Source organism: Acanthopagrus latus, chromosome 6 (genome assembly GCF_904848185.1).
Source record: "Acanthopagrus latus isolate v.2019 chromosome 6, fAcaLat1.1, whole genome shotgun sequence".
Classification (NCBI taxonomy): Eukaryota; Metazoa; Chordata; class Actinopteri; order Spariformes; family Sparidae; genus Acanthopagrus; species Acanthopagrus latus.
Window position 1 is genome coordinate 29,265,873 of NC_051044.1, and position 24,085 is coordinate 29,289,957.

Consider the following 24,085-nt stretch of genomic DNA (forward strand, 5'->3'; position numbering starts at 1 on the left):
TGTGACATCACACTATATCACCATATCCACATTTGGATAATCGGAATGAATTCACCGCAGCTGCTCTGTTGTTGTTCTCGGTGCTGGGTCAGGCGTGTGTGAGCCGACCAATCAAAGAAGACGGGGCTTGAACAGACAGGAGCTAAAACACAGCGTTTCAGACAGGGGAGAAAACAATGCCGCAGCGTTGGACTGTATGAAAAAATTGAGATGTTTTTTTTTTTGGCAATAAAGCATGTCAGCCTAGTCTAGTAGTAAACCAAATGAAACTCCCAAACCTGAAACTTGGCATGTCTTCTTTATCTAATCCATGCAAATGTAATTTTATTTGACTGTTTTAAAGTAGAATAAGAGGAGAAAATTATCAGAGTAAACACCATGAATTAAATGAATCTCTCTTTTTCTCTCTGTTTCTAGTCTGACATAGGTTTTGGGAAACTGGAGACATACGTGAAGCTCGGCAAACTGGGTGAAGTACGTTAATACCAATTATTCAAACACTCACTTTGTAACATGTTTCAGAAGGTCGATGGAAGAGGTGAAGAAGTCAGTTGAGAGATGAGTCTACAGCTTCCAATACTCCTACTACTGCTCCCAGTGCAGCCAGTGAGCGATAACTTGAACCCAAATGGACCATGCTGACGACAGGTTGTCTGAAAGTCTTCATTATACTTATCAGGTTTGCTGTGAGTCAAGCCTGGGTGCGACACTTGTTTGTTTATAAGACAAAGTGTGCAGTAAACCCATGTGTCCAATTTCTTGCCCTAGTCGGGTTTGGCTAGCACAGCTTCACAAGAATGATAACTACAAGTCTTAACTCTGCATTCACGCCATGTGCGCCAACATGTGTGAATACATCCCACTCTGAGGGTTCACAAAGCACAGCCGTGCGGAAGATGAAGAGGGCTTCAATACTGCAAAACTCTGCCAAAATCCCTCAACGTTTATCTGAGAACAGTTGTTGCCTTAAGGAGCAAGGAATGATTAGTGACAGACGCTGTCTGTATTAGTCTGAGTCACAAGGCTCGGCAGCAAATAACCGCATTGGCAAGGGATGGAAAAGAGCAGCTTTTGTTGTCAATTATCATAACCTGCTGTTCACAAAGGCATGGTTTAGATTATGTGCAGCGGAAAACAGTGATTTGAACATGTAGTCATTTACTACTGTTCCTGCTCTCAGTATCCGAAAAGGATTTGCTCTATTTTCAGCCTGCGGTAGCTGATCTGATGGACAGTTATTGCATCGCAGTAAGATATATATGAATGGAAGAATTGTCAGCATTGCAAAGCCAGGATTCATGAGGAAAAATCATCAGGGAGCTGTTAAATCAATGCCTGCCAGACACTTACATAACATTGTTAGAATGTTTTGATGCTGCTTATGGATGATAGCGGTTAAAACCTCTAACCTTAATCAGTTCAGTTGGAGTTATTTATCCATCCTGATTTCTGTTTTTTGTGCTAATGATGATGTTGATGAGAAAGTAAACAGACAGTGAAAGTAAACAGACTTTAATTAAATTCACTTACACACACAGAAAAAAAGACAGAAGTGCAGTCATCAGTCAACAGTACAAAGTATTTTTTTGTACTGTATTTACAACAAAGTATTTTCAGAATGTTATCTAGAGTCTTATGTGTGTGTTTGTGTGTGTGGTTAAAGGGGACGTACGCCACGGTGTTCAAAGGGCGAAGCAAGCTAACAGAGAACCTGGTGGCATTAAAGGAGATCCGACTGGAGCACGAGGAGGGAGCACCTTGCACTGCTATCAGAGAAGGTGAACACACATCAACACACACAAACACTCACACACATACACAAATAGAGGTTTGCCACTCAAGGGCTGCTGCCCCCAGGTAGATAATGATTTATTTAGGGTAAGTCATGCAAGAAAGAAATGACTGCAGTGCATTTTAACTGTCAACTACAACTGAATTATAGCATCTAAACCAAACGCAGAGCCTTTTGTAATTGTTCTGGTAAAGTCCGCCCCACTTAGTCAATTCAAAGACACCGCAAAGTAGCTGTGTACATTCACTTAGGAAAAAAATAACACAGCTTCTGTTTTATCGATCACAATATAGCTGTGCTTCTGTTTATCCCAATAAACAAGCAGTCTGAACTATTCATACAAATTTGCTAACAATCTCGCTGCACTGTAGTATCAGTAATCTGTCGGATGTAGTGACTTGCATTAAATCTGTGGGCAGTATGTGATTGAGCGGTTCACAGGTTGACGGACTGACCTCGTGTTCAACTTCACCTGCTGCTGCATTCATAACACAGGGTTGACACTTTGCAACATAATCGATAATTCTCTGTGTGGCATCAGAAATGAATTAATGCAAAAGGAATATTAATTAGATGCTGTTACAAACAGTTGTTATATCACTCTTTATAATAATGTGTCTGATATAATAATATATATTTTTACTGCATGAACTATGTGTTGGTATTCACAGTGTGGGATCACAGTGAAAGATTTGACTTTTTGGAAAAAAATAATTCAGTTATAGGAGTATTAATCTGCCCTCGTTCTGACCATTATTAGTCTACCATAAACCTCTGCTACATGAAGTTACATATCCATACCACATACGGCCTCTAAGCAGGTTTTGAGTACGAAGGGTACACTGATCAAGTGCTGAAATAAAATTATGCGTAAAATAGCCACAAAAGTGTGCCATAGATATGTACTGCGGTATGTAACTGGGACATGGCACATGTCTGCTGTCCATTTCAATTAAACAGACAACACAAGTTTAAATCCATTGTAAGCCTAAAAGCATAGCTCCAAGGTGTTAGAAGGTCATTTTGTCTATTGTCTCTATTTGCCTGTCCTTCTTCTGTGTACCCAGTGTCTCTACTGAAGAACCTCAAACACGCCAACATCGTCACGCTGCACGACATCATCCACACTGAACGCTGCCTCACTCTGGTGTTTGAGTATCTTGTGAGTACACTGACCGTTCAGCATGCAGGAGTTTTAAACACACACACACAGTATAGATATACTAAAGTGCGAACACTGTGGCTGTTGTCTCTTCCAGGACAGCGACCTTAAACAGTACCTGGACAACTGCGGGAATCTCATGAGCATGCATAATGTTAAGGTGAGCCTCCAGCATGAAAGTGACTCAGCGCGGTCACTACTGACTGTATACAAGGGAAAGGAAGAGGGACACCTGTGCAGAGGCATGAAACATAACACGTATCATACAATATGTTGGATTTCATTCAAATTCAGCTTTGTTCGGTCATTTAAGGGAGTTTTTCATTCAGCAGCTTGTCTCAAGCCAAACAGCTAATTATCAAGCAGAAGTAGTTTTGCATGCTAGCTATGCAGGCCTGAAAATGAAACAATGAAATCAATTCACATTGACAAAACACAGGCATTACCTGGGGAATCAGAGCACTAATCTAACAGAATAGTAGAATGAAAAGGTAAGTCCCAGTTTGTGCCTCTCGTGCATTATCATTACAAAACACTGTTCTAAATATCATGATGACAAAATGCTGTCTGCTGCACGATAAATAATACTTCTAATCAGTTTCTCAAGGTGCAAAAGGTCTGAGACCACTAGTGAAAGAACAATCATGGGTTGAGGGTCAGGTGACTGTGGAGTAGAGGTGCCGATAGGACCGTTTACAAACTATTGTTATCGGCTGAACTTGGCTCCGATAGTTGGAGGATACTCTGAGTCAATCATCTGAGAGCCACTTCTGCTGAAAATATATCTAAATTCTCTTAATCTCCCTCCCCCTCTGAATCTAAAGTAAACTAACTGACACAGGAAGGTAACTGCTGTACATTGATGTTATTTATGCAGCAGGCGTACTACAGCCTAATTAATGTCACGTTCTTCAATGTAGACTTAGAGAGACTAAAGTTACATCAGAGATATCTTTGTCCTACAGTAATTATCCACTCCATGAAACAGCCTCCACTTAATACTTTGGTGATAGGGTTAGAAAAAATGGGCTCAACTATCGTTATTATATTGACCTTTAAATATCCACCACCGGTTAACTACTACTGTGGAGGAAGTCAAAATGCAAAATAGAAGACTCGTGGCCTCAGACCATTTGAACCTACTGTATGTCATTTGGGACATTTCTATCTTTGTTTGAGTTGGGAAAATGATTTGCTGCTTTGGAAGTGGGTTGAAAATATTTTTTTTTATTATGTAGAGGACTGGCTTTTATTCATCCGCATGGTTAGAATGTTAATACCTTCAAAACAGCAGAAAATCTTTAATAACATTCTGTTTTAGCCATGCAGTTTGAGCTAAACTGAATGCTTAGCTCCATATCTGAGATATAACAAGAGGCACAAAATGGGATTAAGCGATACATGAATCTTTTCATTCTGTAATTGTGTTGGATTAGTGACATCTCTGTTTTGAGAATGTGAATTATTTCATTGTTTCAGCTCGAGGCCTTCAGGGAACAGGAGGGGTTTTTCACAATTTAATTCCAGGCCACATAAACATTAGAGCTGCCCTTACAAAGAGCTGGTTGTAAATGTAAGACTTTATAAATGTATCTGCTTGTTATCATATTATATAATTGCCTCTATATTCGATTTTCTTACAAGCTGTCAATGTTAAAAGCATGTTTCTGGTCAGGATACACAACTGCTTGCAAAATGCACCAAGTGAAAAACATTTTTATTGAGTAAATTCATCAGCCACAATAAAAATGACTTTCATTATTCATTTTATTGGGTAACTTGTACAGACTTTTGAGAATGGTGGCTGCCTTTAATTTCTTGGTGGCTAATGTTGGCATACTTGGATTCATGTTTGGCATCAAAATGCCACCGTAAATTCTAACCCTTCAGCACTGCCACCGCCTCATTACAAATAAGATGTACCTAATTTTCTCCATTAAGCATAAAAAAGATTATCTCTGAATTACAGAATAAAGTGAACTATAGAATTTCAGATTCTAAAGCAAAAATATTTTAACAACTTAAAATGATTTGTCTACTTTATTTCTTTGGAGTGACTTTGTCAGATTTTACAAGGTAGAGCATTGAGGGAAGACTTAAATAGGAGGAAGCCAATTTGGTCAATTTGGTCATAGGTTTGAGATTTATCCCCAACTTATCTAAGTACAATAAGTTTGGAATCCATATATTATTAAGATGTCTCATGTTTGATCCTCATCATTTTCATTTCTCTTCTATAGATCTTCATGTTCCAGCTGCTGCGTGGTCTGTCTTACTGCCACAAGAGGAAAATCCTCCACAGAGACCTAAAGCCTCAGAACCTGCTCATCAACGACAAGGGCGAGCTCAAACTGGCTGACTTCGGTAGGAATAACTTGGAGAAACACATGTACGAACATCAGTGAATGCAAATGTGGTCGTAAAGGCACATACACTTGGGGGTAGAATAGCAAGTTTCCTGCCACAATCGCTTTCCAATTATATTTTACTGCCACTCAGAGACCTTACTTCCTGTTTCCTAGCAACTGTGCCCGCTCTCCGAGTTTTCTCAGTTTTGTGCTGGAAGTGGTTAGATAAATCCACCAGTAAACCTTGACTGTTTTTCAACAGTTTTACCCAGAAACGGTGCTAATTGGGGACTTTCCAACTATTTGAGATTTATTGCCTCACACTGTTTCATTCTACACCTGTGGAAACACAACTTGTGAGACTTGTGACTCTAAGGGAGTTTGATTTCAAAGGTAGCAGCGAAGAGAAAAGAGGTTGAACATTTGCACAGAAAGCAGGCCTGCTGTAACAGCCTCACAAGGTCTGACACCAGTAAACCCCGACCGTGTTGTGCTTCCAGGTCTTGCGAGGGCCAAGTCCGTGCCCACTAAGACCTACTCCAATGAGGTGGTAACTCTGTGGTATCGGCCCCCTGACGTGCTGCTGGGCTCTACAGAATACTCCACACCTATCGACATGTGGTAAGTGTTACAGTATAGATATTTGATTATCAGTCCTCTGGTGAACGTTTGATCAATTTGATCGATTAGACACTGCAAACTGTCACAACTGTTATACAAGGTGGAGCAAACACTATTTTGTGCGATTGCAACCCGCATCATTATCTTATGTAGAGGCTTAAAACCTTAATGGAAATAGCAAATAACATGCAGCCAGTTTACTTGCACATGCGTTGTGATTCTACTGAGGGTTTGTTTTTTTGGAAGACAAGATCACAGCAATAGTAGAGGAGGCTGAGGCCAGTAAACTAAAGACTGAACAGTATAGACTTTGGTTAGAGATGAGAACATTTCCAAGTCAAAGGTTTTATAAGTAACTACGTCAGAGTGATTTTGTGCTGAACTCAAACTTAAGACCAAAACTTATTGAAAGTTTTTTTTATGAGGCCATGAGGCCACAAGACTGTTATACCTTTTATCACACAGTGATGGGAATAAAATATCAATGTAGCAGTATATAGAATTTCTTAGAAAATATGATTATTTTTTATTAGAACATGATGTGTGAATAGAAATTACACAAACAGTGTCTACATCTAGTGAGTCATAGATGTATCCTTTCTTTCTTTAAACATTTTACTTCCACAGCTGTTGTTCTTTCTGGCAGTTCAGCCTTTCTGCCACTTTAAGGCTGTTTTACATTGGAATGATGGCACACATGGACATGGACAAGTAGCAGTTAGTAAGACTCGGTGCACTATACATCATTTCATCTCAGTTCATGTCAAATTCTGTGAAGCTGACACCACAATGCAGTGAATAAATACGCAGTTCTAGCATTTTGTATTCTTCAGTTAGACGGACATTGTGGTGCGATTTATCAGCTGTCGCAGAATCATTGTAGCATGACTCCATCCTTATCATGGGAAGCATACTATGTACCAGATCGTATTGTGAGTTACTCTGCGATTTATAGTTTATCACAGTCATGGGTTGCCATGTCTATAACACTGAGTGCCTCATAATATTTGTTGTGAGAAAAAGAAACATTGAAAATATTAACTTTTTTCAGCACCTCGGAAGGAAGGAAAAACAACTCTAGGCAGGTGCAAAGTAATACAGCACACACCTTCTTTCACACTGGCACTTCAGCAGCGCGCTCACCACTGTGACTGGTGGAAGACATAATACACTACTGAATAAAGCGGCTTTATACATGACCACACTCTCGTGCAGCAGTCAGGGATGAGGAAGAAACATGCGATCTTTGATGCTACAAGGTGTATAATGACTTTAATGAAAAGGAGTTGGTTGGCAAGTGTACTTTAATTAGTCTTATAAGAGGCTAAGAGGATTGCTTGCCATCCTTTGAGTTTACAATTCAACACTTCTTGTAACACAGTTCATGAGCTGCTCAGTGACTGTAATGTCAAAGTAACATGAGATGGTTGCTCAGGAATATGACAGGCCTAGGTCTGGGCTAATTGTTGTCATATATAATATTATTATATTGCTGGATGTACTGTGTCATATTGGTGTTTTTCAAAAAGAATATTGGTTTGAAAGTTGAGACGAATATCCATATCAGTGTTTGTATCTATGTTTGACATTTATCACTTTCATGACTGATAGAAGTAATACTTTTATCTGACTCTGGGCAAGTGAGAACAAATTGGTTGTAGGCAGCGCACAGACTTTACCTGTTTTCACCAGGACTGTCTCATTTTTCTTTCTAAATTGGATTGGAGCAGGTCTCACAGACTGAACGCTGAAGATGCAAGGCACTCAGGGCCCTCTAAATGCTCACATCAGCCCTGATAATGAGCAATACTGGCTCCTTGGTAAATTAGATGACTGTCTAACAGCTTGAGGATCGTCCAGGATTCCCATGAATCATGCATATCTATTAAAATCTCCCAGGTTATTAGCAGAGATATGAGTCACTATTCATACACGCTCTGTGGCTCATCTGTAATTCACTTTTTCTTATGCTTTCTTTGCTCATTAGCAGTTTGTCAAGGTGAGAAAACCCTCACAGCGCTGTTAAACCACAAAGGACTAAATGTGGCTGTGTAGCAACACAGTGGCCTTTGATGAGCTCACCTAGCTACATATCCTCTTATCACACCACGGGGCGCCTCTCCAACACACCACCCCGGAGGGAACAAAAGGCTGCAGCATGCCCACTCACAGCATACATGTTTGCACTTATGATTAGCACTCTTTGAAGTGTCTGTGTGTGTTGGTTGAACACGGCTTCAGCCACAGTTGTATAATGTTGGAGGACTCTTTGTTGTTTGCTGCTCCTCCCTCCTCCTGCAGGGGTGTGGGCTGCATCTTGTATGAGATGGCAACAGGTCGTCCTATGTTTCCTGGAGCCACAGTCAAGGAGGAGCTACACTTAATTTTTAGGCTCATGGGTAAGTTAGCAGCATATTATTAACTCGGGGCAAGGTAAAATCAAGTAATATATTAAGTAAGAACAGGTAATATAAGTGATGGTGTCCTGGGATGCAGATGAAGATAAGTGTTTTTGTTTCTCTTTCTCCCAGGCACTCCAACAGAAGAGACTTGGCCTGGTATCAGCAGTAATGAGGAGTTTAGGTCTTACCTATTTCCTCAGTACAGACCTCAAGCACTCATTAACCATGTTCCAAGGTAATACTACCTAATTTCACTGTCTGTTCAGCGGAGTGGTGTCTGGAGGCTCTGTGAGGTTGAGCTATGAGGGCTAGGACAGGGGTTTTGAGCTAAATGCCCCATCTTCACATGCTCACAATATCGATGCTAACATGCAGATTTTTAAGAGGTTTAATTTGACCATGATCACCATTTTTGTGCAGATTGTTAGCATGCTAACAGTTGCTAATTCAGACTAAATACAAAGTAAAGCTCATTCTGAGAGACAAGTTCAATTTTTACTGACGACACAAAGTTATTATAATTCAATCTGTGGGACACATAAGTATGTGAACCAAATTTCATGGCAGTCAATGGTTTCAGTATTTGTCAAGATGTTTCACTTAAACCATCAAATGTGAAGCTCATGGTAGCACTTATGGAGAATAAGGAGATCACCAAAATCCCCAAATCAGTAGGATATATCATATGGAAACCAAGAATGTCAGTAAACTACTCCTTGGATTAAAAAGTGATTAAGATTCATTAAGATTCATCTTTATGTACCAACTTTTATGACAACCTAACCAATAGTTGTGTAGTTATTGAAGGCAGGCCCAAAGTGTTTGACCTACAGGCCAATGTGCTGTTAACAATCCAAAATTTCCATAGTTTATCCGTGTGAATCTACAGATAATTCATATAAACCAGTATGAATTTCTGCTTAAAGGGGTTTTGTACAATGATCTAAGTACACTGAGGAAATGGCCCTTAGTTGGCCTTCTTTAGAAAAGTAAAGTCTTTAAGTAAAGTTGAGTTTTCGGCCAAAACACAAGCTCAGGCTTGGTGCAAAAGTTTGGAGATTAATGTTAATTAGGACTTAAGAAATGATTGCTCGTGCCAACAGTGATTTTATAACAGACTGTTGTACTTGACAGCCAACTTGTTAAAAGTGTTGAAAGTTGTTTTGGTAGAGGTCTGGGCAGCCTCTCTGAAAATACCAACTGTATTATCAAGAGAGCGGCTTTATCTTCTAAGAATACTAAACTACATTAAAGTTAGTCAGGGGGCTTATGAAGTATATATATATATATATATATATATATATATATATATATATATATATATATATATATATATATATATATATATATATATATATATATATATACCAAACCAAACTACTACACACATTTTTCATCAAAACATTTTATTTAATAACATGCTTTGTTCAGAAGCGTAGTGCTGAAGTGTTTTATTGTGATCAGTGAACTGTGTTTTATATTTAAGTGGTATTTTCGTCACCATATTTGTTGTATATATTTCTTGTTCTTGGGATACTTTATGTTTCCATGAACAAAAGACCCATTTATTAAAGATACATGAAAAAACACAGGAAGAGTATTCACCCCCTCTGTATTTACTTATTTTAGTCATCAGCAATTCTTCTGTGAATAGTAATGATACAAACAGATTGTCTTTATTTGTCCTTGCCTCCATCAGGTTGGACACTGAAGGGATTGACCTGCTGTCTGCTCTGCTGCTGGTACGACACAAAAGCACAATGGCCTTCACTCGGTTGAGCTCTGAGGCAGGACTGAGATGTAATTTCAGTGATCATCTAATCAGCTGTTTTTTACATTCTAATTTCAGTACAACACAAGGACCAGAATCACCTCTGAAGCCGCTCTAAGACACCCCTACTTCCTGAGTCTGGGGGATAACATACACAACGTGGCAGACAGTAAGACACACACATTCACTGTGAACACACCTTTAAAGGCTCTTAGGTGTATCTGAGGTCTGCAGCTCTGGGTTACTGTTAACAGTAGGTTGCACTACTTTGACATCTTAAAGTGAAACTCTCGCCAAAATGTAACCTAGGCTTTTTTTTGTGAATGTACATGAGTCAAACCTTTGTGTAAAAGCATAATTACGATGAAAGAGGTACTTTTAAGATTTACCGTATTTTCGTTTTCGGGTCTAACTCATTTTCAATGGGAGTGCTTGGGGCAAATTAGCGAGAGCATCAAAAGTGCTATTCTTAAAACACTGAGAAGGTTTGACACAACATGAAACTTTGCTCGTAGTATCGCCAGGGTCTCTACACATGAACCTGAGCATTGAGAACATTGTTTGTGTGCACAGAGTTTAGTAAAAAGAGAGTTTTTGGACGACTGACATTAGCAGATATTTCCTCTGCTAGCTGCCGTCCTGCCAGTAAGAAGTGTCAATCTACGAATGCGATGTAACATGGAGGTGAGTTAAGGTGCAATGCTCCTAAAGCTTAGTTCCATATAAATGCACAGATAACTCGTTGTTTTGTTGTTAGCAAAAAACAATATTGACCTTGACGGTGAAAAAGGAGCCTCATATAAGAAACAATACTGAAATCAAAAGCCGGAAAAGTCACGTGAGATATCGCGTGGATAGTTGTTGCTGGAAGACAGTAGCAGTCCACCTTAACTGTCCTCCATGTTAAGTTGCATTTGGAGATCGATACTTCTCAGCTGCCACGACGGCGGGTGGCGGAACAAGCTACTTCTAACGTGAATTGTTCAAAAATTTTCTTTTTAGTAAACTCTGTGTACACAAACAATGTTCTCAATGCTCGTGTTCAAGTGTAGAGACCCTGGTGATACTACGAGCAAGGTTTCATGTTGTGTCTTATTAGTGTTTTGAAAATAGTGATTTTGATGCTATTGCTAAAGTGCCCCAAGCACTCCCATTGAAAATGAGTTTGACCCGAAAACGATAGTATGGTAGATCTTAAAAATGCCTCTTTCATCGTAACTATGCTTTTACACAAAGGCTTGACTCATATACATTCACAAAAAAAAAGCCTAGGTTGCATTTTGGCAAGAGTTTCACTGTAACTGTGAACCTTCTGAATCACATAGTTGAATAAGGGTTTGGGGTCACTTTGACCAAAAATGCTTAAAAAAATGCTTATTTGCTAGCACTCAAAAGGTCAGAAAAAAATGTAATGAATTAAACCTGCTGCTTTTACAAAACATTGTGCCAGCAGGAACAATATTTTTGAAAGTTAAGTTTGGCTCATTCTCTTCCCTATTGAATTTTTTTTAGCAAATGCTCCCCCTATTAGCATTTAGCGCATTAGACCCTTTTTATCATCCATTGAAAACAGTTCCTCTCCGAAAAGTATCAGTCTTTAAATACTAAGACTAAATATTCAAGGGGGGAGAGGAAAGGACACTTCCACAGCCAAAATAATATGGTGTCACTTCTGTACTGAATTCAGTTTGAATTGTGTTATAACCCTTTTTGTTGGGGACCCCTGCGGAGAGGTCACTGGACCCCATTTTGAGAACAACTGCTGTATAAGATACAGATACAGGACTATGAATTTGACAATTATAACATATTGCAACTTTTATGCACCCCTAACCATTCTTTCTCCCCTTTTTATTTTAGCTGCGTCAATGTTTTCCCTCAGAGAGATCCAGCTCCAGAAGGACCCAGGCCACCGCAGCTCAGTGTTTCAGCCTTTAGGTAAGATTCCAGCGTCCTGCCTCACATTCTCCCAGCAGGGTATGACTTTACTGCACGCTTCAGCCGAGTCAAGATAGTGAAGTTATGGAGAGCAAGTCAATTCACTACAAGGTGGGCTGCTATAATACTTCTGTGCATGTTCTGCACATAACGTGGGTGCAACATCAAACCTGTTAATGAGAACGTGATGTATAGTACATCCTGTACGCCGCATTTGTTCTTCATTATATTCTTCATAGTTACATATTACACATAATAAGACAAACTAATTAAAACTTTTGAATGAAGTCGTTAGTGAGGGAGAGTTACTTGAACACTTTAAGTTTCCTTACCGTCTGAATGAAACAGAATTAAACCCAGCTCGCTTCTGACCGCAACATATGAAATGTGTCTGCTGATGTACTTTGCTAACAGGCAAAGCTGTGGCGGAGGCCAGTATGCTGATTTTGTTTACTCTGACACAAGTAAAGACACCACAGAGAAGAGTCTCAGATGCAATGAAAATGAAATAGTTAGGTCTTGAAGTTAGCTTCCATATCATCTGCTTTTCTATGGTCTGTTTTTAATTGGTACTTTTTAGCAATGAATTATCATCCGTTTAAAACAACTGCTCAATCTCGATTTGTCTCTGTTCAGGTCGAGGAAAGAACCGAAGACAAAGCATCTTCTAGAGGTCACAGGGGACCGGAAACAAATACAAAAGAGGAGCTGCCTTTTCAGACAGCAGAACAAAGGCCAACACAGCTCAGTACATTCACAAGCATGCTTACCTACGTGCACACGTCTGCATGTACAAACAAAATCATGTGCATTCACTCATTTCCATGGCAGCTGACCGTGGACACACACACAGGGTTTCTGGAAATAAATTGTCCTGCACGTGAAATGACTGAGCTGAGATACACTGTCCCTCCACACACATACAGTACATATTTGCACACATTTGCACAATCAGCAACATGCTGCCATTACTTAATTGCACACACCAGAGTATCCTGCTGACACACGCACACACACACACACACAACCCAAGAAAATATCAGCTGTAAGTAAAACTTCCCTGCTCTGCTCCTTCGTGGTGTACACATGCATGCAAGCTTGTGTAACTGCCTATGAGGGCACACCCACTGCTTTGACCATCCAAGATGGCTACCACATCTTGGACCATCACACCAAATCCAAAAAAAAAAAATCTAAATTTTGATGATTGTTGGCCTTTTGTGTTTAGGCTTGTATCCACACCAAGATAGCTTAAAGGGACAGTTCACACCAAAATCAGAAATGACTTTTTTCCCTCTTACCTGTAGTGCCATTTATCTATCTAGATTGTTTTTAGAGAGAGTTGCTGAGTCTTGGAAATATCAGCCATGGAGATGTCAGCCTTCTCTCCAATATTATGGAACACAATGCATTTGAAAACCTCAACAGTGTCTCTTCCCAGAATTCATGACCTGGTTACTCAAGATAATCCACAGGTCTGTTTGTTAGCAGTCTCTTCCTGTGTAATCACACAGAAGGGAGCGTGCATCTACTCATGGATGACTAAGTTAGCTCAGCTGAGAAGGATGCCATTATGTTTACATCCCATGTTATCATGAGTACATCCATCCATAGATGCGCGCTCCCCTGTCGGCGTGCATCTACTCATGGTTGGTGTGTGTAGTTCAGAAAGAAAATAGTTCCTACATGATGCTGCTTACAAAAAGATCTGTGGAGTATATTGAGTAACCAGGACATGATTTCTGGAGAGAGAGATTGCTGTTGAGTTTTTTGTTTTTTGTTTTTTTTTATGTATTCTTTTACCGCTTTGCCGAGTACCATCTAGTTCCATTATATTGGAGAGAAGGCTAAAACAATAGAGAAGGATAAGTAGCTCTACAAGTAAGAGGAAAAATGTGTACTTTATATCCCTTTCAAGAGTCACTCTGCTTTTGGCAGAGCATCCAGTGATGCCTCTGAGTCACAAAAATGGCCTCTATGCTCAACAGTGACATTCCAAAATTTGTGGCGTTTTCAAAGAAAGGATCTCAGAAATACTAAGGTCATAAATTCCACAAATGTACCCCTCACAAAGATTATTTATTATATTTAGAAGCATTAAAGTCCTACACTTCTAGAGAAAATGCAGAAGATTTCATTTATTTATTAAAATTGTGCCCTACAAGTAGTCAAATCTATATACCAATATTCTAGATACAGAATCAGCTTATGAATTGCCCACAAAGTCTCTGTTTTAGTTATGGTGGCTACTGACGGTTAGCTATCTGTACCTGTCAGCTAATAAGCTGGTTGGTTAAACGATTCCATCCCTGTCAAACGACTCCCCTGTATGGCAGCTATGGGTGTCACAGGTCACCTGGCAGTCAGTCCACACACTGAAATAGTAGCAACACAGTGTTCATAAACAGTACCTCTTCTCACAGGAAAAAAATAATGAAGCTACCATACAATCTGACTCCATCATGGATAAAAATATTTAAAAAAAAAACCTCCAGTGTATAATGGATTCATGTTGGCAGACTTGCCTTGCTACAACAGCCCTGTGTTTCAGCTCAGCGTGGGGGTTTGTTCCATACAGTGTTACAGCTGACTCTCACTCCAGTTTTTGAAGTTGCCTTAGTAAACTGTGCATGATATTTTGACTTGTGAAGAATCTATATTTGATCTTGTGTAGCCATGTGTTAGGAGGCATTTGCTCTGTGTGTTTAAATAACTCACTATGAGTATGTATATGTATTTCTTAGTCTCCTATTTGCACAAACCAGAAGTGTCCTCTGAAGCCTGCTCCCTTCCCTTTGTGTCTTACTTTACTCGCTTCCCAAACGTGCCGCCCGTATCATACCAAAACCTCCTAACCATAGACCAGTAAACTGGGAAAGTATTATCTACAAGTACTTTCTAGTAGCAAAATATTATCAGTAGGACTCACCACTATCCCTTATGTTTTGCACAGCTCTTTTGCAGCTTTTGCCAGGGAGTTGCTTTTGGCTGTTGGACCATAATAAGCAGTGTATAAAAGTAAATACAGTGAAAATTGTAGAAAGGATACGTGTCTGCAGAAGCGAAACTTGTAAATCTTCCTTATCTCGTGCCCCTCACAGTTCTCTTGTGAATGGGACTGTGCCCAGAGGTTATGCTCATGAAGATGAAACGATCCGCAGACAAGAAACTGAGTTAGCTCTTCGTTCTCTGACTCCCTGACTCCCTGTCCATCCTCTCCACCTTTTGTTCAGTGCTTCTGAGACAAGGTGTCGGTGCCACGTTAATGTTTGATCAAGGTTCTCTGGTAAACTCACAGTGCAATAAGAAAGAGATACTAAATGTCTGCGTGGAATAAAATAGTGGCTACCTTCTGGTAGGTATGGTTGAAACCATTTGTTCAGATGTTCTGTCGTCTAACCACATCCGAAGGCAAAAGCTGCTCCGAGCAGCTACTCTCATAAGTGGGGCGATGAGCCTGCAGTCATAGAGAGAGTTGAGAGGTGATAATCCCTCAAATGGGAATAATGGAGGATGGTCTCTCCTTGAAGGCATTCACAGTGCTCCACTTGTCTGTGGACACAAAGAATGACCAAACAGTTGTGTGAAGAATGAAAAAAGAGAGCTTAGAAGAGAAGGTCAGATCTTACATGCTCTGTCCTGTTTTGCACACCTGGGTAGTCGCTGCATACAGTCTTCTCAGGATGTTAACATTCACAATTCGAAAAAGCCGCTAAGGTCATGTTGAGGGCCAACTCATCAGTCTTTTTTAGTCTAAAAGCTTTGAGGACCATGATATGCAAATATGAGCAGATGTGGAGACATGGTTTGAAAGAGTAGTGAAGGATGCACTTAATGTGAATCCTTGACTGAATCACAGCGTCACTCGTGTGACTCTAAAGTGGTCAGTCACTTCAGAAAAAGTGCAGTTGGAACCCCTTCCCCCACGCTTCATGATATCAGAATTGATGGGGTCCTTCAAACCCCTACTTGATGCATGAATGCGGCATCCGAATGTTATCCCCAATCATACAATAACAATAACACGCCCTCCAGTCTCTATTATAGACGTTTTTTGCCCCACCTTCAAAAGTCTTAGGATGTAATTAGACACTTTTTACTTCATGTCAAGCTAGAGTGCCATCCTGCATCCCTTCCCAGGCAGTTAAAGGCTCATTCACACCTTGACCCATGACTCTAAGGACCATGCTTGTGGAACATATTTGAGACGTCACATTCTGGGTTTATGACGACTGCATGTGGCTCCTTGGTGATGACTGGCTCTTAAGTCATTAGTAGCCCCAATCCAAACAGTTAATTTCCTGCCATCTTCTAAAACTCGCAATAAGATAATAAAGACCAGAGACCAAGCAACATAATAGAACATTGAACCAATTTGACAGATGTCAGAATGTTTGTTTTTTCAACACATCGATATACTAAAACAACTGAATTGGTCATTTAGGTATGAGGTATGTCCATTGCAGCATACCAGCAGTTCAAATGTTCTCGTTTTACTTTCTCCTTTGCTAATGTAATAATTACTATGGCCACTGGAGGATGACAACAGAAATGTGGTTCATTTTTTTTTGATGAGGCTGCTTTTTTGGTCTAAATGGCAATATCCGTTTTACCCTGACACTAAACATGTCAACCAGTGCTTTTTTTTAAAAAAAAACACAATAATGTCAATCGTATGTATTAATAGTGTTGTGTGGTGTAATTGTTTTAATTTAGTTAACAGCTTGAACATCAGTACTGTTGACCAGCTGGTTCGATTGCCAGCGTACGTAATTGGCCACAGCAGCGTGACGCCAGGTTGCATTTATCAAAAGGTTGATTTTTTTTTTTTGCTTTAACAGCAACGCTCGATGTGGCCTGAATGAGGCCTAAGAACCATCAAGTTCTGTTTACTACAGCAGCCTTCCAGTGTCCTGCTGCAGATAAGTTCACAGCTCCCTCAGTCCGAGAACAATGGCAGTGTAGCCGTCACAATTATGCGCTCATTAATTGTTGTGGACAGCGTGCGCGCAACCACTGAGCAGATCACGGTTGGAGCACAGACCATGCTGGGGGCTTAATGACTCTCATGACTGCCAATTTCCTGAATGCTCCACATGTGAATCTAGTGGCTCTCAATGTGTGAATACAAGTCCGCAGCAGTAGCCTTTGATTTAATACTTCTAGGTGATTGGATCCACAGAATTGAACAGGTCATCAATAAAAAGCCAATGACTGAAGCCTTGAGACTCTTCAGGGAAGCCAGAGGTAAAGATCTAACCAGTAACTAACCAAGATTTGTTGCTTCCACCCTAAAAAGCATGGTGTGTTCAAGCTCCCATTAGTCAGGCACTGAGGCGCTAAAGCACTCCAGCTCCAGACTGTCTGAAAGAGTTGTCTATGTACAGGTCAGAGGTGGTTTAAAGGAATATTCCGATGTAAGTTTAATCCATGGTCTAACACACCGTGACACCGAGTAAGCCCCCCCCTCAAGAGATCGAGTTTGCAGACCGCTAGCTTTTGTAGTTTTAGCAACCTCAGAAATGACCACGCAATAACAATACACTGCAGTCTATGCCCCCACCAGATACTGCCATCAAAAAGCCACTCATTGCCACAAATAATGCTCAGAACAGCACCAAACTTCAGCAACAGTACAAATAGGGTCCCAGCACATAGTTCAAGGCGTTAAACATCTGCTAGCTTAGCTGGATTTCTACTGAAAAGTGAACACAGCTCACCACTCCTGCAGCATGCTGATTGTGAGGAAGTCCCTGCGAGTCGATTACAGGGTGAGGTTAGAAATGTTCAATTCTGTTCTTTTTCCTGTCCACCCTGTCTAATAACTGTTATAAGCTGGTAGGTGAGACACATATGAACTTTGACTGCATTTCCATGGAGTAATAATCATACATTTTTATCCTTGAGCTGTGGAACTCTACTGCACTCAGTTCTGAGCATTATTTGTGACTATGAGTGGCTTTTTGATGGCGGTTTCTTGCTGGAGACATAGACTGCAGTGTGTTATCGTGCGGTCTTTTCTGAGGTTGCTAAAACTACATAAGCAGTCGTAAAACTTGATCTCTGGAGGGGCTCTTACTCGATGTCACGGTGTGTTAGGCCATGGATTAAACTTAGACCGGAATATCCCTTTAAGTCTGAGTATGAGTGAGTTCAATGCCAGTGAAAAGTTAAATGAAAGTTTTTCTACCTCTAAAAGTTAACAAAGCCGATTTCCAATGTTGTGATCCATCCAGCCCTCTGTTCGCCTGCCAGCTCGGGTGAATAAAGTTGAAGGCCGTGAAGAGAGAAATTCAGGGCGAACCTGCTGGGACTATTAGAGGGATGTATCTCTGTTGATGTTATACTTCCAGCCTCCCCCCTCCTCCTCCCCACGGTGGCAGAAGTATTTCTGTGTGTTTTAGTCGTGGTAAATGAAGCTATTTTAAATACTGTAATGAAAAGAAATAATATATATGTATTTTAACAGATGTTTTCATCTCTCTCAGTGGGTTTTATGCTGTTAAAAGATGTAGAGCACTGTATTTCAAACAAAATGAAGAAAAAAAACCTGCAGATGATGTCTAAATGTTTTATAAAAGATAAGTTTAGATTTTGTATGAGATGTGATATTTTGTGTGATTTGTCTACACTGTTATAAAATGAGAAATTGAATGTATTGTGATTGCCAACAGGCATGCAATTGATGAAAATAATTGATTAATTAATGAATAAATAAACTATTGGAATTCTGAAAACACACCCACCTGTTCAATGTCTTTTTTGGATTCTTACAGATACCATGTATGGCATTGTTTATAAAGTACAAAGGAAGACATGTTGTTACATATGTGAACAGAAGATGGTGCTGTTGTTCTACTGTGTGTCAGTAGAGGATGTCAAGTTGGTACCCAAACTGATGCACTGAACATCTGTTGACGGGAGCAGCAACACAAAATGTTTAGCAGCGCCAATAGTTATAATGATAATCCAGTGCTCTTTAATCTAGTATAGACAGTGACAGAGCAGAGTTTTTAATTTGAATATGCCAGACTTTTATATTCTGTTTTCAGCAAAAACAAGAAATGCAAACATTAATTTCCTATTAGTTTAAATTTAATTTATTTGAGCTTTACTTAGGCCTTTGGTAAAGGTAAAATCACTGACTGACAATGATCAGTCACACTATCATCACAATGTTTGTCTCACTCACAAATCTTCCATTGACTTATTATAGATAATTACTGACATTTATCCTTAAACCTTTATTGAGGCACTGGTATACTGCAAACAGTGTGTCTGCATTAGTGCGGAGGATCATCTGACTGTGTATGATTTGATGTCAGAATAGACGGAGAATGTGTTCTGTTAGTTTTGATTCTTCATATTTCATGATGGTTTTCAAGAAACTGTTTGAACTGATGTTGTTTCACTAGAAATACACACAAATACAGCTGAAAAATATATGGATTCCAACCATAATACAGCCTGTTTTTATGTAAGGTGATTATATCCCAACTCGTCTGTGTTTCTTTTTCATAGTGAGTTTATGTATGGTCAGTTAAAACATGAAAACTATTCATAATTTGCAGTTTTGAATGTGTTCATTTCTTTCAAAAACTAGAATAACATCCCAGTAGGGCGTATACCTCCGCCAAAGCCCCCTTGTGTACCCAGAAATACACCCAACTGTTTTCATCAAGATCCATGCATTATTTCCTGAAAAAATAATTAAAATGTTATCCTGCTATCCAAAAAAAGTTGGAATGTAACTAAGTACATTTAATTATGTACTATAATACAGTTTTGTGGTGGTACTTTACATGAGTATTTCTTCTGCTTCTTTATTCTTCCACTCCACTACAGTTTGCAGGAAAATATCACACTTTTTACTCCACCACATTTATTGGATAACTTTAGTTACTAGTTAATTTGCAGATTGCATGCTGCATCAGAATCAAAGAGGTGCATGTATTTATTTTATTTATTTTATTGTTTTATTTATTTATTTGTATGAAGGTACACAGGTTCAGAAATGGAAGGAAAATGGTTGAATTATTGTGGAGAACCATAACCCTAACCCTCCTTTTCAGGTATGTCAGTGCTTGTAAACAGAATGTGCTTTGTAACATGCTTTCCATTTTCTTTTGCTTATTTGTCAGACTAATTTAACTTTTTGTTTTGTTTCATTTTTTTTCACACATCCTAAATAATTGTGCAGTCAGTCATTTGCATTCATTGAAATCATGTCAAAATAACCATGATTCCAATCATTGGCTAAGTATCGGATATGATTAATGGCCAGACCAATTGTTTGTTTGATACCTAGTATAAAGTAAATATGAACATGTAAATGTTGTCTATGTACAGTTTACTTTTACTTTACTTTTGATACTTAAGGATATACAATAACAGATGCTTTTTGACTCTTACTAGGCTATGCTGGAGACGATATGCGCGTGTGAAAGCCCCACATTCGCACTTTCAGCTGGTTCCTCAGCTGGTCTCTTTATGACACCTCAGTAAAGTTTTGTTTTCTCTAACTAAACATGGTCAGACAGACGCCAGAGGCTGATAACACATGTGCCCCTTACAGCATTTGCACGGTGCTTTACTGCCACTTACAGTTAAGAAAATGATGTGAGTACTTCCTCCACCATTGGCAACATGACCCGAGTGTTCTTGCGCGACAGAAACTGATCTGAAACAAGTCCGAATGTGGGTTGTACCTCAGGACATCAGCCAATCAGCGTCTCGTCCGTCAGTGGGATAAGCAGCTCCTGCCACAGTGCCCGTGCTGAGTGACTGACTGACTGACTGACTGACTGCTGAAGCTGTCCACGTTTGTCCGGTAACACAGTGTGTATGTAAATGAGCCGTGTCCGCTGTCGGTCCTCAGCAGCGCTCGGAGCTCCTTCAAAAGGTCGGACATGAAGCTGCTGGACGAGCGGATCTGGTCGCTGTTCAAGCGCCACTGGCAGCAGACTCTGACCTACTGGAGCGTGTTCTTCAGCTTCGGTCTCTGCATCGCCTTCCTCGGACCCACCATCCTGGACCTGAGGTGCCAGACCCAGTCCACCCTGCAGCAGATCACCTGGGTCTTCTTCTCTCAGCAGTTCTTCCTGTTGGTGGGCAGCAGCATGGGAGGACTCTTCAAGAAGACGTGAGTATCGTTAGACCGCTCGTGTGTTGAAGAATCCGTGACTCTTTTAAACTTACCTCACATTGTTTTATCTACTTGCATCTTAAGGAGGTTCACTGCAGATAGAGACATTACTTGAGTTGACAGTACTAGAACTAGAACTAGTACTAGAGCACGTGTTCCAAATGAGTCTATGTGCTCTTACTGGAGTTTTATAACAGTTTGTTGATATGAGTTAACCAGGAGTTCAACCTCTGTGTTCCCTAACTGACCCCAAACATTATAAGACCTATGTTAACTTATCCTAGCATTCATGTGCAGCCCACCAAACATATAAAACATGAATTATGAACTGTTTTGGTGTAAAAACAATACTTTTCATCACCTTCAAATGTGCAAGCCCAGTTCATTGCAAATAGGGTCATTGCCACCTCAGTACTTTTCTTCATACTGAGTTTTAATCAAACTCAGAAGGAGTAGGGTCTGTGTGTTATCAGACAATAAGGGAAAAAGCCAACAAAACAAAAAGTGCAGACCTCAGTGTTTCTAAAATCCTGACGACAGCCCTGTCCCTGAAGCTGCATAGTTAATAAGATTTAGTCATATTTCAGTGGTCATATTGAGAGTTTGATCTCTGACAGTTAAGACTGTGTTCCTAATTTGACTGGCAAATCTACAAAATTCAAATGACAGTTGGTTGTTTCAGGTCTGTGCTTTAACTCCAACATTTTAAAGACAGTGAATTGTCACCTGAAGTTGTAACGTGAATGTGAGTGTGTGAAGTCATGAGAGACATGTGTGAGACGTCCTCCACATATAATACACAGTGTTGTATACATAGGAGTGAAAATATCCCTCCTGTTTTACATAAAGGCACAAAAAGATCCGTCCATGTACAAGCTCTGTGAGATAGTAAGACTTATCATTACGTTATTCTGGGCTTCAATAAAAATAGATGGCAAGAGTCTACAGCCATGCTAATGTGAGCTTGTGCTTTGCAGCTAAATGCTGATGTGAGCCTGCTACCAGGCTAATTACATGACAACAAGCCAATCTTCACTCTGAATCTATCCCAGTTGCAGTTCTGAAATGCATACCATTCTGCAATCAGATATTTATTATGGATAAGCATGCAACACCTCATTACATATAAGGTAGAGAGGCAGATTCTTTAAACATATTCAGGTACACTACTATATATCACTACTAGGTTTAATTTGACACGTGAATCTGCAATAGCAATAATAATGCATAGGAAGTGATATTATTGGTATAAACAACATTAACATGTTGAAAATGGACACTAACATGGCATTAGTCAACACCATCAGAGAAAGCGTCAACACCGTCAGATGCAGATTTTGATGGTGATGACATCTGATGGTGTTGACAAAAAAGCACATTTCTCCTTATATCACACAGGAATCTCACAAGAGCAATCTTGTTTATCATCTGTTGGTCATGGTCGAGCCAATCTATATAAATAAGTGCTAGATTGCAGAAAATTGTGCTCAAATGTCGACTTTTAGTAAGTTGATACGCTATGGTTGTGACACATACATATTAGTAAATAGATATGAAATACACCAGAGCAAAAATTTTCTAATGTCGCCAGGAAGACCAAGGAGGACAGAAAGGGGTCCTTTGAGTTATATCTGCCCTAAATTATTCCTAACTTTTTTCCCAATTTAAAAATGTCTGATGGTGTTGACGAAAACAACGGATACATTTTCAATGGCCCAGAAAGCACATTAAAAACATTTCAAAATTATTATTTTTTAATGTTTGTGAAATAAATACTACGTAATTTACACTTTGTTGAAAAAGTTCAATTTTATATTACTTTTTGGCCTTTTTTAAGCATTGTATTGTGATGAGATCTGTTTCCGGACATGGGCTTTTGTATGCACTGGTGACATATCATATCATTTAGAATAAAAACAAAATGTTAGACAACATCAAAACACATGCACATTTTAAGCTAAAAACTGTGATTAATGTCACAGACATGTTTTGTCCCAGGTCTCAAGAATCACTTTTTCAAGGCCTGTATAAGCCCCAGATAGATTTTCTACAGATATAACAAAACTGCATCTAGAAAAGGCCTCAGTAGCTACCATGTTCAACATCTTTCAGCAAGTTCAGCCTCTTAGCATGCTTATATTTGCTACTTAGCAATATATGCAAAGTACATATGAGGCTGCTAGGTATGTAATTAGTTTTGTAAGAATGTTGCCACAAAACAAAATATTGGACAAATTTCACCTGATGATGGTGCTAGATGAAATTTCAGGGAATCACTGTAGTTATTACAATTAATCTTGAGGGGGGCTTGATTGTGTGTTGCACATTTCATGACAGTTTATCCAATTTTCATTGAGACATTTCATTCAAAACCTAAAACCAACCTCCCAGTAGTGGTGGAAGTGGAGTCATAAGATCACCATCATCTAGTTTAATGAATGTCTATACTAATTGTCATGACAACATCTAGTTTTTGAGCTATTTTAGTCTAGACTACAGTGTCAGACTGTCCAACTGACAGACCAACACAGAGTGATGCTGCCGGTGATGCTAAAAATCATATAACACCCAACAGCCCACACACAGAGCTGAAGATTGTAGTAGCTGAACATTTTGTGGCACACGCACACATTGTCTCTCTACTCATTCAGTCATTTTCCCAGGAGTTTTGCTGGCTGATTAGAGCTCTGTTCTCCGAGTCATGTGATATTGATGGAGTATCTCATCCTTTTTACATCTAGACTACTCCAAATAATGGCTTTAGACACAGTTTATTTCAAAGTTGGGTTGATATGTTATTCATGACACAAAGTCCCAGCTCAAATGTTGATCTACTAACTAGTTAATGGATGAAGGTTACAGTGTGTTGGAGTTTATGCTCCATCACAGTCATTACTGACTGTGGC

At 39.6% G+C, this 24,085-nt stretch overlaps 2 protein-coding genes across 2 annotated transcripts in view; both read left to right on the forward strand.

Annotated features, from left to right (window-relative positions):
• Positions 1 to 13,215, forward strand: part of cdk18 (cyclin dependent kinase 18) — a 49,660-nt gene extending 36,445 nt beyond the window's left edge. The window contains exons 5-16 of the mRNA XM_037102351.1: positions 418 to 474; positions 1,664 to 1,778; positions 2,860 to 2,954; positions 3,052 to 3,114; positions 5,195 to 5,318; positions 5,803 to 5,923; positions 8,225 to 8,322; positions 8,455 to 8,560; positions 10,025 to 10,067; positions 10,175 to 10,265; positions 11,957 to 12,034; positions 12,671 to 13,215. Coding sequence (XP_036958246.1) covers positions 418 to 474; positions 1,664 to 1,778; positions 2,860 to 2,954; positions 3,052 to 3,114; positions 5,195 to 5,318; positions 5,803 to 5,923; positions 8,225 to 8,322; positions 8,455 to 8,560; positions 10,025 to 10,067; positions 10,175 to 10,265; positions 11,957 to 12,034; positions 12,671 to 12,705 — 1,026 coding nt within the window. The 3' untranslated portion in view covers positions 12,706 to 13,215. The remainder of the gene's footprint in view (positions 1 to 417; positions 475 to 1,663; positions 1,779 to 2,859; positions 2,955 to 3,051; positions 3,115 to 5,194; positions 5,319 to 5,802; positions 5,924 to 8,224; positions 8,323 to 8,454; positions 8,561 to 10,024; positions 10,068 to 10,174; positions 10,266 to 11,956; positions 12,035 to 12,670) is intronic.
• A 7,615-nt stretch (positions 13,216 to 20,830) lies between these two features.
• mfsd4aa (major facilitator superfamily domain containing 4Aa) overlaps positions 20,831 to 24,085 on the forward strand; it is a 41,089-nt gene continuing 37,834 nt past the window's right edge. Inside the window, exon 1 of the mRNA XM_037100856.1 lies at positions 20,831 to 21,176. Within this exon, the coding sequence (XP_036956751.1) occupies positions 20,944 to 21,176 (233 nt within the window). The 5' untranslated portion in view covers positions 20,831 to 20,943. The remainder of the gene's footprint in view (positions 21,177 to 24,085) is intronic.